The 14,265-nt window shown below is 43.2% G+C and overlaps 1 protein-coding gene across 3 annotated transcripts in view; it reads left to right on the top strand.

The window, feature by feature from the left end:
• EXD2 (exonuclease 3'-5' domain containing 2) overlaps positions 1–14,265 on the top strand; it is a 93,568-nt gene that overhangs the window by 52,723 nt on the left and 26,580 nt on the right. For all 3 annotated transcript variants that reach the window (XM_033851010.2, XM_033851011.2, XM_033851009.2), the window contains exon 2: positions 6,255–6,640. In XM_033851010.2, coding sequence (XP_033706901.1) covers positions 6,302–6,640 — 339 coding nt within the window. In that variant the 5' untranslated portion in view covers positions 6,255–6,301. The remainder of the gene's footprint in view (positions 1–6,254; positions 6,641–14,265) is intronic.

Below are 14,265 nucleotides of genomic sequence, written 5' to 3'. Positions count from 1 at the left end.
TAGGTTTGTCATTTATGGCCTTTATTATGTTGAGGCATGTTCCATCTATTTCTTTGTATGTTTTTAAAGAATGTGTACTCTCAAAATGCTAGGTGCAGAATTCTTTTTTTTTTTTTTTTTTGGGGTACGCGGGCCTCTCACTGCTGTGGCCTCTCCCGTTGTGGAGCACAGGCTCCAGACGTGCAGGTTCAGCGGCCATGGCTCACAGGCCCAGCCGCTCCGCGGCATGTGGGATCTTCCCGGACCAGGGCACGAACCCATGTCCCCTGCATCGGCAGGCGGACTCTCAACCACTGCGCCACCAGGGAAGCCCTGGGTGCAGAATTCTATACGTGTTCCTTAGAAAATGCTAATTAATGATGTTGGAGACACACCTGCAATAACTGGTGATTCTTGGATGTCTTTTCATATTTAAGAGTGCTATAGGCTGAATGTTTTGTGTCCCCTCAAAATTCATATGTTGAAAATTAACCCCAATTGGGGGGGCTTTGAGAAGTGATTAGATCCTGAGGGTGGAGCCCTCATGAGTAGGATTAGTGCCACTCCCTTCTGGCCTGCAGAGTTTCTGCAGAAAATAAGCTGATAGCCTTGTATATTATTTGTTGCTTTTCCCTTGCTGCTTTTAATATTCTCTATCTTTAGTTTTTGTCATTTTGATTACAATGTGTCTTGGTGTGTTCCTCTTTGGATTAATCCTGTATGGGACTCTGTGCTTCCTGGACTTATATGTCTGTTTCCTTTCCCAGGTTAGGAAAGTTTTCAGCTATTATGTCTTCAAATATTTTCTCAGGCTCTTTCTCTTTCTCTTATTCTTCTGGGACCCCTATAATGTGAATATTAGTGGGCTCGATGTTATCCCAGAAGTCTCTTAAACAGTTCTCATTTCTTTTCATTCTTTTTTTTTCTGTTCAATGGCAGTGATTTCCACTACTTTGTCCTCCAAGTCACTGATCCATTCCTCTGTATCATCTAGCCTACTATTTATTCCTTCTAGTGTATTTTTCATTTCAGTTATTGTATTCTTCATCTCTGTTTGGTGGTTCTTTATAATTTCTAATTCTCAGTTAAAAACTTCTAACTTCTCACTTTGTGCATCCATTTTCCTCCTGAGTTCTTTGATCATCTTTGCAGTCATTACTCTGAACTCTTTCTCAGGTAGATAACCTATCTTCACTTCACTGAGTTCTTCTTCTGGGGTTTTGTCTTGCTCCTTCATCTGGAACATGTTCCTCTGCTGCCTCATTTTGTCTAAGTTGCTATTTTTATTTTTATGTATGTGGTAGATTAGTTACATTTCTTCATCTTGAAGAAGTGTCCTTCTGTAGGAGATGTCCTGTGTGTCCCAGCAGTGAGCTCCTGTCTCATCACCCAAGCTATATGCTCTAGGGGTTCCCCTTAAGAGGGCTGGGTGGGTCCTTCTGTTGTGGTGGGCTGACTGTGTGGGTGGTCTGGTAAGCCTGGTCGGTCCCTAGTCTGGTTGGTTGCCAGGTCCTGCCTTGTATGGTTGCTGCTGGGTGCTGTTAAGAGGGCCTGGTAACAAGGTGACTGGCTTCAGAACCCTAGGAAGTCCTGGGGCTAGAGCGGGCTCCACTGGTGGGTAGAGTCAGGGTCCGGAGGACTCTGGGGCTGTTGCCTGCCCACTGGCGAGTGAAGCCAGGCCCTGAGGTTACTGTTGGACTACTGGCAGGCAGAGCCAGTTCCTGGAGTCTGGCTGCAGGGTCCAGGGATCCCAGGGCTTTTTTTTTTTTTTTTTTTTTCCGTACGCGGGCCTCTCACTGTTGTGGCCTCTCCCGTTGTGGAGCACAGGCTCTGGACGCGCAGGCTCAGCAGCCACGTCTCACGGGCCCAGCCGCTCCGCGGCATGTGGGATCTTCCTGGACTGGGGCACGAACCCATGTACCCTGCATCAGCAGGCGGACTCTCAACCACTGTGCCACCAGGGACGCCCACAGAGCTTGTTTTAGATCATTGGTTGGCAGGGAGGTGGTGATTCCTGACACAGTTGGTATGGGGTCTGGAGTGTCCCGAAGCTTGTGTTGGCCTGCTAGCGCACAGGGCCAGGGCCCAGCTGGTCCCAGGGTAGGTTCTAGCCTGCTGTGGGCAGGCTAGGTCCACAGGCTGTGGGATTGTGGTTTTCTTGTGTCTGGTGTCTGTCCCCTGGTGGCTGAGGCTGGTCTAGAGGCTAGTGCAGGCTTCCTGGAGGGCAGGGCCACTGTCTGCCCACTGGTGGGTGGAGCTGGGTCTTGGCCCTCTGGTGGGCAAGGTCCTGTCTAGAGGAGTGTTTAGAGGAGGCTGTGGGCTCAGGAGGACTTTAGGAAGCCTGTCTGCTTATGGGTGGGGCTGTGTCCACACTCGGTTAGTTGTTTGGCCTGCGGCATCCCAGCACTGCTGCCTACAGACTATTGGATGGGGCTAGGTCTTGGCTGTAATGGCTAGAGGGAGGAGCCCAAGATCACACCCACCAGCACTGGCTTCCAAATGTGACTGAGCTGCCAAATGTAGCTGTTGTCAGCTACGGCCGGCTTCCCACCTCTCCAAGGCCAGCAGGTAGGTTTGACTCAGACTCCTATCAAGTTACTGCTTTTGCCCTGAGTCCCGGTGCATGTAAGATCTTGTGTGTGCCCTTTAAGAGTGAAGTTGTATTTCCCACAGTCCTTCCTGAAATTAAGCCCGGCTGGCCTTCAAAGCCAAATGATCTGGGGGCTAGTCTTCCTGCTGCAGGACCCCCAGGCTGGGGAGCCTAACGTGGGGCTCAGAACTCTCATTTCTGTGGGAGAACTTCTGCACTATAACTTTTTTTTTTTTTTTGACCACATGGCTTGTAGAATCTTAGTTCTGTGACCAGGGATCAAACCCACACCCTTAGCAGTGAAAGAGTGGAGTCCTAACAACTGGACCACCAGGGAATTCCCACGTCTGCACTATAATTATTCTCCAGTTTGTGTATTGCCCACCTGGGAGTATGGGACTTGATTATATCATGTCCCCTCCTACTCATCTTGTGGTTCCTTCTTTGTGTCTTTAGTTGTAGACGATCTTTTCTGGGAGGTTTTGGTCTTTTTCATAGATGGTTGTTCTGCAGATAGTTGTGGTTTTGGTGTGGTTGTGAGAGGAAGTGAGCTCAGGGTCTTTCTACTCCACCACTTTGGCCGATCTTCAAGGGACTGTGTTCATATTCTCAGCCTTGGGCAGATGTCTTGCCTGGACCATAGTAGGTGAACACTTACAGGTTCTTGTTCATGGACAAGGCAACACTCTCCTGCATCTCCACTGTGCCCTGGGCCTGTGGCCTAGACTTCTGTCCCTGGGCTGGTGATATTCTCCAGCACTGGGGCTGGTATGAGTTCTGGTCTCTGCCCAGCTTTATCTCCTACCCACTGTGGGTTCCCTTCTTCCATTTCTGACACTTGATGATTTCCCTTTCTTCTTTTTAAGTTTAACTGTGTATTAAACTTTTATTATCTTTTTTTAAAATATTTATTTATTTGGTTGGGTTTGGTCTTAGTTGCGTCATGTGGGCTCTTTAGTTGTGGCAGGCGGGCTCCTTACTTGCAGCCTGCTGGCTCCTTAGCTGTGGCATGTGCTCAGTTGCAGCAAGCATGTGGAATCTAGTTCCCTGACCAGGGATCGAGACTGGGCCCTCTGCATTGGGAGCACGGAGTCTTAACCACTGTGCCACCAGAGAAGCCCCTTATTATCTTTTTAATGTTTTCTCCAACATTTGTATTGTTTAGAGTGAGAAAGGGAAGGGTTTTTATGTCTTCTCAGAGTATTTTAACTAGAAATCTCTCTATGCAAGTTCTTTAAACTCATTAAGTCTCAGTTTCCTCTTCAATAAAAGTGCTGGACAAAGTACGTATGAATACTTAAGCATAGTTTCTGCAAAAAAGTAAATATTTTAAAAACAGCATAGCCATTTTATTGTTTTCATTAGTACTGTAATAATTGTTGTGATTCCATTTTTCCTCTCCATTGATGAATATCTCTGTAGGCATAATTATAGCCCAGGGTTGTTGTAAATATTAAATTATTTTTAAAAATTTGTTGTTGACGCTTTTAAAAATTGATAAAAGTAGTGCACATTGGGAGTTCCCTGGTAGTCTCTTGGTTAGGATCCCGAGCTTTCACCACTGTGGCCTGGGTTCAATCCCTGGTCAGGGAACTAAGATCCCACATGCCCCACAGCATGTCCAAAAAAAAAAAAGGAATTCCCATTAAATGGGAAACGCTCAGCCATAGAGAAGTGTAGGCAGGGTCTAATAGGTCACTGTGTCTTTGGGCAGTATAGATTTTAGGTCAGAGCCTACAGATGGGTAACCCAGAGCCCAAAATGTTTTTATTTGGCTGGTACAATGTTTCAAAAACTCTAAATTTGTTGCTAACACTTAAAAATGGTGATATTTCACATAAAATTCAGATATCTAACTTTTCTTGAGTAATCAGGGTAATCTGACCACACTGGGCCTTCTTCACAAACAGGATGAACACCTTGTGCTGAATGGTTGCTCTCCCATGTTTTCTCTCCATTACTGAGGCCAAAGGCCACTTACCATTTATTGTTACACATTTACTGTTGTTTTTTAAAATAGTACAGAGATAGTTGTATATGCCTATTTTTCTGTCAAAAATAGGAAAACAAGAGATAGATGGAGAAAGACCACATTGTAATAAGCATTGATGAAAAAATTAATCAGTTCGTCTAAGAAAGAAATGGAAGATTTTATTTGAGCCAAATTTGAGGATTATAACCCAGGAAGAGCATCTCAGAAAGCTCTGAGACCTGTTCCTCCCCTTAGAAGTCAAGGCGCATTTATATAAGTTTTTTGAGACAGAGGCTGTACATCAAATGCTGTATTATTGGCAGTTTACATGATCCAGATCTAAGTGCCATGTGACCCCTTATGAGATCAAGAAGGAATGGCAGCTTTAAGGAGTTGTCTTATTGATGCTAGAATATTGCTCTTTATGGGTGAGCAGGTATTTCTCTCAATGGGGAAGGTTAGGTTAATGCATAATGTAGATAGATACACAGTGCACAGTGGGAGGAGAGAGGAGACCAAAGGATAGAAAAAAATTTTTTGTTTAAATTTTTCTTGTCTTGCCATAAAATATGAGTTTTATTTCACGTACAGAAAATGGAAAAGAGGCTATTTTGTGATAGAAAGGAAGACAGTTCCTACATATTTAATAGGATGTCTGTGTCAGTTTTCTCTTGCACTTGGCTTGCTTCACTTATTTGTGTTATCCTGTTTGGACCCTGTGGACATTTCAATTTACAACCTCCTCCTGAACATCCTGGCTCTCTAAGTTCTGTTCTTTTCTTTTTCTTTTCTAGTCCTGTCTTCCCTTTTGTACTGTCCTAGCTTACCCTCAATAACTGAGTGTGTTTCCACGGAGAACTACCGAGACCTCTGGAGCAACGGAAAATCCATGTGCACTCAAGCCTGTTTGCTCCATCCCTCACCAGCCACGCCTCCTAGAAAAGTAAAAGTCCCCCTACCAGTTGCAGATGATTAGATTTTTTTAAAATTTTATTTATTTATTTTTGGCTGCGTTGGGTCTTTGTTGCTGCGCACGGGCTTTCTCTAGCTGTGGCGAGCAGGGGCTACTGTTCGTTGCGGTGCGAGGGCTTCTCATTGTGGTGGCTTCTCTTTGTTGTGGAGCACGGGCTGTAGGTTTGCAGGCTCGGCAGTTGTGGCACGTAGGCTCAGTAGTTGTGGCACACGGGCCCAGTTGCTCCGCAGCATGTGGGATCTTCCCGGACCAGGGCTCAAACCCATGTCCCTGCATTGGCAGGCAGACTCTTAACCACTGCACCACCAAGGAAGCCCTAGATTTTTTTTAAATTGCAAAGCAGAAGTTTCCATTCAACTCTTAGAGATTGAAGGTTCAAACACAAACACCCTGAGGAAGATCCATTAACTAAAATTTACTCACAATAAATCAGCAAGTGGAAGTAAGAGTCTAGTTTATTCTGTTTTGATTGATGTGATTTTATAGGATTAAGAGAGCCCTGGGCAACTGGTAGAGGGCAGGGGGTTTTTCTTGGATGGAGATAGAGATGGAGTACAGGACATACAAAAGGGGGAAAATATTTTAAAATATCACTGTTTCATGTGGAAATTTGTAGCAATTGTTTTAGTTTGTGAGCACATGGATTGTGAATGCAACGTCTTTTGTGGGGTTGGGGGGGACTTGTATCCGTGGACCTTTAAATTCTGTATGTGAATATATTGTTGCCATTTGTTTTGCAGATTGTGGGATTAGTGATATGCTTTCCTAAACAACAGAAAAGTTGAAGATGTCTAAACACTTAGTGGCTTTGACAGTGACCACCCTTCTTGGTATGGCTGTCGGGGGGTTTGTCCTGTGGAAAGGCATCCAGCGTCGGAGGAGTAAAGCAAGTCGTGTGACCCAGCAGCAGCTGTCACAGCAGCAGCCGAAAGTGCCAGGCAGGAGAGAGCGGCCCACTCCAGCAGAGGACCAGCAGCACTCCAGTGCCCCCAGAGCCTCGTGGGAAGAGAGGATCCTTAGAGCAAAGGTGGCGACTGTGTCTCAGGAGGCGGAGTGGGATCAAATTGAGCCCTTGCTTAGGAGTGAGTTAGAAGATTTTCCAGTGCTTGGAATCGACTGTGAGTGGGTAAGTTAAAAGGCAAAAAACGAAACGTATCTTTTCTGCTTTTCCAGCTAGGGACCTTGAATAGTCAAATAGAGGATAAGATTAAAGGAGAATTAGCTTGTGCTCAACTTATTTGTAAATAGATTTGAGCAGAAGGAGAAGCGGCTTCTCTTCTCAGGATAGGGGAGTGCTTATAATCATGGATTCTGGAGTCTGAGCTACATGAGTCCATTTTCACCACTTATTCTGTGAACTTGAACAAGTACTTAACCTCTTTGAGCCTCAGTGTACTTATCTGTAGCGGAGTGTGTGTGTGTGTGTGTGTGTGGGTGTGTGGGTGTGGGTGTGTGGGTGTGTGTGTGTAATGGTATCTACCGCCCAGAGCTTTTTTAAGGATTCAAATAGATAATCCCTGTATAGACTTCAGCACAATTTTAACAGAGAGTAATTGCTCATTATATATTAGCTACTGTTAATATTTTTAATAGTATTTTCATAGGATGCCATGGAGAAGATAGTTAAGGAGGTCTAGTTAAATATGTGTTTATTACACAAATTGGGATTTAAAAAGATAATAGTTTAAATGCTAGACACTATTTACTCTAAGCCAGGTATTATATTGTGTTTTTTTTCATTATCTCATTTAATTTTGACAATAATCGTTCGTAGGAAGATACTGTTATTATTTCTTTACAGATAGGAAGTGTTAAAAGGTTTAGTTACTTGCCCAAGGCTGTGAAGCTAGTAACCAGCATTTGAGCTGGTTTTCCTTAGCCATCGGTTAATTTTTCTAATAGCTATTACTTTGGGGGAGTTGTTACATAGTTGTGATGAGGATAATATGGTACATCTACTCTTCTGTCATTCTGACTCACAGAGTGAACTTTAATCTCCTTGCAACAGAAGATACTACAAAATATAAATAAATCACAGTTATCATCTCTTATTAATTCAGCATACCTTGCCAAAATTCTGTGATCTATGTCTTCTGGGTATCTGGAATACAGTCAAGAGCCAGGAAGTGTAATCGAAAGAGGCCCTAAGCAGAATTGCTGCCACAAAATCAGATCACAGGTTGGTAGGAGGAACTAAAGATGCCAGTACAATGATGACCAAGAAGACAACACCTGACAATGTGGGCAAGGTTTAGTAGTCACATAAGGCCTTAAGGAGCTACTGAGGGTATTTCTTTTTTTTCTTTTTTGGCCGTGCGCTGCACGGCTTGCGGGATCTTAGTTCTCTGACCAGGGATTGAACCTGTGCCCTCTGCTTGAAAGTGTAGCGTCTTAGCCACTGGACCGCCAGGGAGTTCTCGAGGGTATTTCTTTATATCAGCAATAGCAGTAGTAGTTTATACCAATGACCTTGGGCCATCAGGAAAGGATTGGGCACCTTTTGTTTATTGTGTATAAGAATTATATCATTTTAGAAATAAACATATTTCTATATCATTTTAGACATATTTACACCAACAACCATAGAAGAAAACATTAGTAAACAGTGAGCTTTAGTAGATTAGGAAAATTCACATTTGCCAAACACCTTGATTATCCTACCAAGTGAAGTATAACTGCAGCAACAACAGGGTAGTCTGAAGTGAATAGTAATGCAATCGATTTAATAATAATATGTTTAATCACTGTAGCAGAGTACGTTTAAGTGGCAAATAATCCAAAACCCAGTTCCTTATGGCTTTGGAATGTATTGAACTTCTTCTGATGCCACATTCCCTTCAGGTGTGATTGCATTTCTCTGATTGCTGCCACAGAAGAACTTTCATCCATCCTCCTTCTTTTCATTCTTCCATTTCTGATTTGTTTTCTCTTTCATTCACTTTTGTGTAAGTATTTGCTTAGTTATTGTTTTTGTTCTTGTTTTACACAGTCAGTATTCATTTCAATTTACCAAAGTGTTTACCTTTTTCTTTGCTCATCTTTCCTTATATCTCAGAACTTTCTGGCATATTCTCTTTAAGGTTGTCCTTTAGAAGTTCATTTCTTGAGAGGTCATTGATAGTAAACTTAATTATTATTGTTTTGAAAGTGTCTTTATTTTGCTTTTGATCTTCGAAGATATTTTCGCTGGATATGAAATTCTAGTTTAGCAACTTATCATTTTCAAGATCGCATTCCACTTTCTTCTGGCTTCCATTGTTGCTGTTGAAAATAACTGTGAGTGTAAATGTTGATTCTTTATAGGTAATCTAATTTTTGGTAGCTCCTTTTAAGATCTTTTTGAGTTGCTGGTTCTGAAGATTCGCTGTCATGAGACTAGTGTTGTTATCTTTCTGTATTTCCTGTTTGGGATTCTGAGAGATATCCTAGATGTAAGGATTGGTATCATATCAATTTTTAAATTCTCTTTGAAGATTGCCTTTACCCTGTTTTTTCTTCTTCTCCTCCTCCTTCTCCTCTTCTTCCTACCCCTCCTCTTTCACCTTCTTCTTCTTCCTTTTTTTTTTCCTTCTTCTTTCTTGCTGGAATTAAATCAGCTATATTCTGAACTTTTTCTGCTCTCCTACATGTCTGGTAATCTCTTTTATATTTAACGTATCTTAGTCTCTCTGGATTCATTCTGTACAATTTCTTCAGGTCTCTTTTATAGTTCCCTTTTTCTTTCTTTAGTTTTGTGTAATCTGCTATTTAACCTACCCATTGAGTCTTTTTTTTTTTAATCTTTTTTTATTGTGAAATAAAACACATCAAGAAAAGTGCCTGGGCCTCCCTTGTGGCGCAGTGGTTGAGAGTCTGCCTGCCAATGCAGGGGACACGGGTTCATGCCCCGGTCCGGGAAGATCCCACATGCCGCGGAGCGGCTGGGCCCGTGAGCCATGGCCGCTGAGCCTGCGCGTCCGGAGACTGTACTCCGCAGCGGGAGAGGCCACAACAGTGAGAGGCCCGCGTACCGCAAAAAAAAAAAAAAAAGAAAAGTGCCTGAAACAAAAACAAAGAGCTAAATGATTTCACTAAAGAAAACAGCTGTGTAACTGGAAACTAGGTCAAGAAACAGAATTTGCTAGTACCCCAGAAGCTCCCCTTGGGACCCCTAGTAATCACTGTTCTCCCACCAAGGGTTAGTATTATCCTGATTTTATGGTATTTACTTTCGTGTTTTTCTTTATACTTTTACTACTTAAACATGCATGTCCTAACACACCATTGTAAAGCAATTATACTCCAATAAAGATGTAAAAAAAAAAAATGCATGCCTAGGCACGATAATTGAGTTTTGTCTGCTTTTTTTTGTCGGGGAGGGTATGCGGGCCTCTCACTGTTGTGGCCTCTCCCATTGCGGAGCACAGGCTCCGGACGCGCAGGCTCAGCGGCCATGGCTCACGGGCCCAGCCGCTCCGCGGCATGTGGGATCTTCCCAGACCGGGGCACGAACCCGTGTCTCCTGCATCAGCAGGCGGACTCTCAACCACTGCGCCACCAGGGAAGCCCGAGTTTTGTCTGCTTTTTAAATTTAATGTAAATGAAACTATCGTGTGTGTATTTTGTGTCTGGCTTCTTTTGTTCAACATTACGTTTGTGAGATTTACCCATGTTGTGTGTGACTGTGATTCACTGCCATATGTCCATTGTGTAAATATATCATGATTTATTCATCCGTTCTAATATTGATGGACTTTTGGGTTGTTTACAGTTTGGGGCTCTTACAAAGAATGCTGCAGTGAACAAATGCACTTATTATTATTGGGCATATGTATCTATGAGTGGAGTTCTAGGTCATAGAGTTTGTATATATATCTTTAACTTTCATAAATAATGCCAAATTGTTTTCCAAGGTGGTTTTAACTAGTTTACCCTCATCAGTAGTAATGAGTGTACCTATTGTTTCTAGCTGTTTTCAGAAGTGGTTCTACTAATTTAATCTCTCACCAAGACTGTATGAAAATTCCCTTTGTCTTATATCCTTGTCCACATTTGGTACTGTCAGATTTAAAAATTTTAGCCATCCTAATGGATGTAGTAGGATGTGTAGCAATATTTCATTGTGGTTTTAATTTGCATGTCCCTGACCAGTACTGAGATTGAGCATCTTTCTATATTTTATTGATTATTTTGATATCTTCTTTTATGGAGTACTTGTTCAAGTCTCTTGCCTCTTTTTCTATTGAGTTGTCTTTTTCTTACTGATTTATAGTTCTTTATATATTTTGGTTATGAACCCTTTGTGAGTTAAATGTACAGTAAATGTCTTCCCCCATTCTGTGGATTGCCTTTACATCCTTTTATTGTTAAAGCTTGATGATCAGAAGATCTATATATAGTGCCGTGTAACAAGTCTTACCTTATCCCTAGTCATGAATATACTCTCCTGTTATTTTCTTGGAGTTTTTTGGGTTTTTTTTTTATATATATAAATTTACTTATTTTATTTATTTATTTTTGCCTGCGTTTGGTCTTCATTGCTGCATGCAGGCTTTCTCTAATTGTGGCAAGCGGGGGCTACTCTTCATTGCGGTGTACGGGCTTGCAGTGGCTTCTCTTGTTGCAGAGCACGGGCTCTAGGCGTGCAGGCTTCAGTAGTTGTGGCACGTGGGATCAGTAGTTGTGGCCCACGAGCTCTAGAGTGCAGGCTCAGTATTTGTGGCGCACGGGCTTAGTTGCTCCGTGGCATGTGGGATCTTCCCAGACCAGGGCTCGAACCTGTGTCCCCTGCATTGGCTGGCAGATTCTTAACCACTGCGCCAACAGGGAAACCCTAAATGTTTGACTCTGTTTCTGTTTTGTAATTTAGTTCACGTGTAGCCATTTTTAGATTCCACCTATAAGTGATAACTTATGATGTCTCTTTTTCTGTCTGACTTATGTCACTTAGAATGATCATACCTAAGTCCACCCAAGTTGTTGCAACTGGCCTTATTTCATTGATTTCATGGCTGAGTAATATTCCATCGTACATAAGTACCACATCTTCTATCCATTTTTTCCTTCCAAGGACATTTAGGTTGTATCCAAGTCAAGGCTCTTGTAAACAGAGCAGCACTAAACGTTGGGATGCCTGTGTCCTGTCGATGTTTGGTTTTCCCAAGATATACGCCCATGATTGGAAGTGCCGTATGCTCTGTAGCTCTGTTTTTTAGATTTTTTATTAAACACAATACACTTCTCCAGAGTGGCCGTTGGCAATTTACATTCCCACCATGAGCATAACAGGGCTCCCCCTTCTCCACACGCTGTCCTGCATTTCTGGTTTTTACACTTTGTGAGGATGCCCCTTCTGACTGATGCGAAGTGATACCTCTTTATAGTGTTGATTTGCATTGTCCACCTGTTTGGTTGGCCAAAAAGGGCGTATGCGTTTTTCCTGAATATCAGGAAAAACGCATACGCCCTTTTTGGCCAACTGCATCATTGGCGAAGTGCAGCCGCTTTTCATGTGCTTTAATGGCAGGTCCAATCTACCTCTTGAAATTCCTTTCCTGCAATTCTGCCTTGCTTACAAGTCCTTTTTGATGACTTACCTCAAGACATTTTTTGACAATAGGTATCATTTACAACCCTGCAGTTTTCTGAATTGCAGTGCCCCTGAGCTCCATTTTTCAACTTGTTGTTTTGGGAACTGGCCCCAAAACAGCAGGATTGCTTCAAGCCCTATTCTGGTTCCCGGAGCAGGCTGAGCCTTTGGTCAGTTCCTCTTCCTGATTGGAAATTAGAGTGGCATGTGCCTGTCCAAACAACTAGGGCTTGTCTCTCATTGGTTCACCCCCTTCCACTTCATCCTCTGGACAAATTCCAAACTGTGTGAAACAGGATGTTGAAGGTGCTGACTTCCCCAAGTGGGGAGATTGTTAGGAAAGAGGCTGGAGGGGGTAACCCGACCACCAGGAGATGAGGAGATGAGGTGCCTTTTCCAAACTCTTCCCCATCAGCCGGTGTACCATCCTCTGGGTGTCCCATGCATGTTTTAGCTGTAGGAAGGGTCCCCAGCACCTGGAGATTTGGGACCCATGGAATGGGGACCAGGCAGTATTACTCTAAAGGGGCTGCATTTGCTGGCCCATCCTCACCAAGCCTCTCAGCCCCACGAGTGTGCAGCCTTAGGTCCCATCCAGCTGTGGATCTAGATGTGGTCTGTCCAGGTTGCATCACAGCCCCTGAACGAATTCTGTAAGAATTTCTCTCTCTCTCTCTGTCTTTTTTTTGGGGGGGGGAATTTATTTTTATAACGGTGTATAGCTGATTTTCAATGCTGTTTCTTGCTGCTGTACATCCACTTGATTCACTTACAGAGAGACATCAGTAAATTCTTTTTCAGATTCTTACCAGTCTTTTTTTTTTTTTTTTTAACATTTATTTTTGGCTGTGTTGGGTCTTTGTTGCTGCGCACAGGCTTTCTCTAGTTGCGGCTAGCGGGGGCTGCTCTTCGTTATGGTGCGTGGGCTTCTCACTGCGGTGGCTTCTCCTGTTGCGGAGCACGGGCTCTAGGTGTGCAGGCTTCTGTAGTTATGGCGCACGGGCTTAGTTGCTCCATGGCATGTGGGATCTTCCCGGACCAGGGTTCGAACCTGTGTCCCTGCATTGGCAGGTGGAATCTTAACCACTGCGCCACCAGGGAAGCCAGAGTTTTGTGGTTTTAACATTGCATATTTAGATTTATAATCTATCCAGAATTGATTTTTGTGTGTATGATGTGAGGTAGGGTTGAGTTTCATTTTTTCTTTTTATGGATATCCAATTGTCCTAGCACCACTGATTGAAAAGATAAATCTCACTGCTGTGCAATGCCACTTTACCGTAAAACAGGTATCTCTTTTTTTCATTTTCTTTTTTTAAATAAATAAATTATTTATTTATTTATTGGCTGCGTTGGGTTTTTGTAGCTGGGTGCGGGCTTTCTCTAGTTGTGGCCAGCCGGGGCTACTCTTCGTTGAGGTGCGTGGGCTTCTCGTTGCAGTGGCTTCTCTTGTTGCGGAGCACGGGCTGTAGGCATGCAGGCTTCAGTAGTTGTGGCACGTGGGCTTAGTAGTTGTGGCTCGTGGGCTCTAGAGCGCAGGCTTAGTAGTTGGGGTGCACGGGCTTAGTTGCTCCGTGGCATGTGGGACCTTCCCAGACCAGGGCTCGAACCTGTGTCCCCTGCATTGGCAGGCGGATTCTTAACCACTGCACCACTAGGGAAGTCCCCAAACACGTATCTCTATATGAATAGATCTATTTCTGGACACTCTAGTAGTCTATTTTTCTGTTCTTCCGCCGGTGATCACAAACTGTCTTAGTTACTGTTGCTTTATAATGACTCTTGATATCTGCCGCAGCAAGACTTTCTATCTTGTTTTTTTCCCGGAGGGTCTTGGATAGTCTTGGTCCTTTGCATTTCGTTATACATTTTAGAATCAGCTTTTCAGGTTCTACCAAAAACAATTTCTTGATATTTTGATTAAGATTGCATTGGATCAATAGATCAGTTTGTGGGGAATTGACTTCTTTCCAACATTGAGTTTCATAATCTAAGAATATTTATTTAGATCTTTAACTTCTCTTAATAATATATTTGTAGTTTTCTGTGATTAAAATAATTCTGTTATAAATGAAATCTTAAAAAATGTTGTGAGACTTCCCTGGTGGTGCAGTGGTTAAGAATCCGCCTGCCAATGCAGGGGACATGGGTTCGAGCCCTGGTCCAGGAAGATCCCACATGCC

The sequence above is a fragment of the Tursiops truncatus genome, chromosome 2 (assembly GCF_011762595.2).
Source record: "Tursiops truncatus isolate mTurTru1 chromosome 2, mTurTru1.mat.Y, whole genome shotgun sequence".
NCBI lineage: Eukaryota > Metazoa > Chordata > Mammalia > Artiodactyla > Delphinidae > Tursiops > Tursiops truncatus.
Note: the sequence above shows the minus strand (reverse complement) of the source record. Positions and strands in the feature narration are given on the sequence as shown.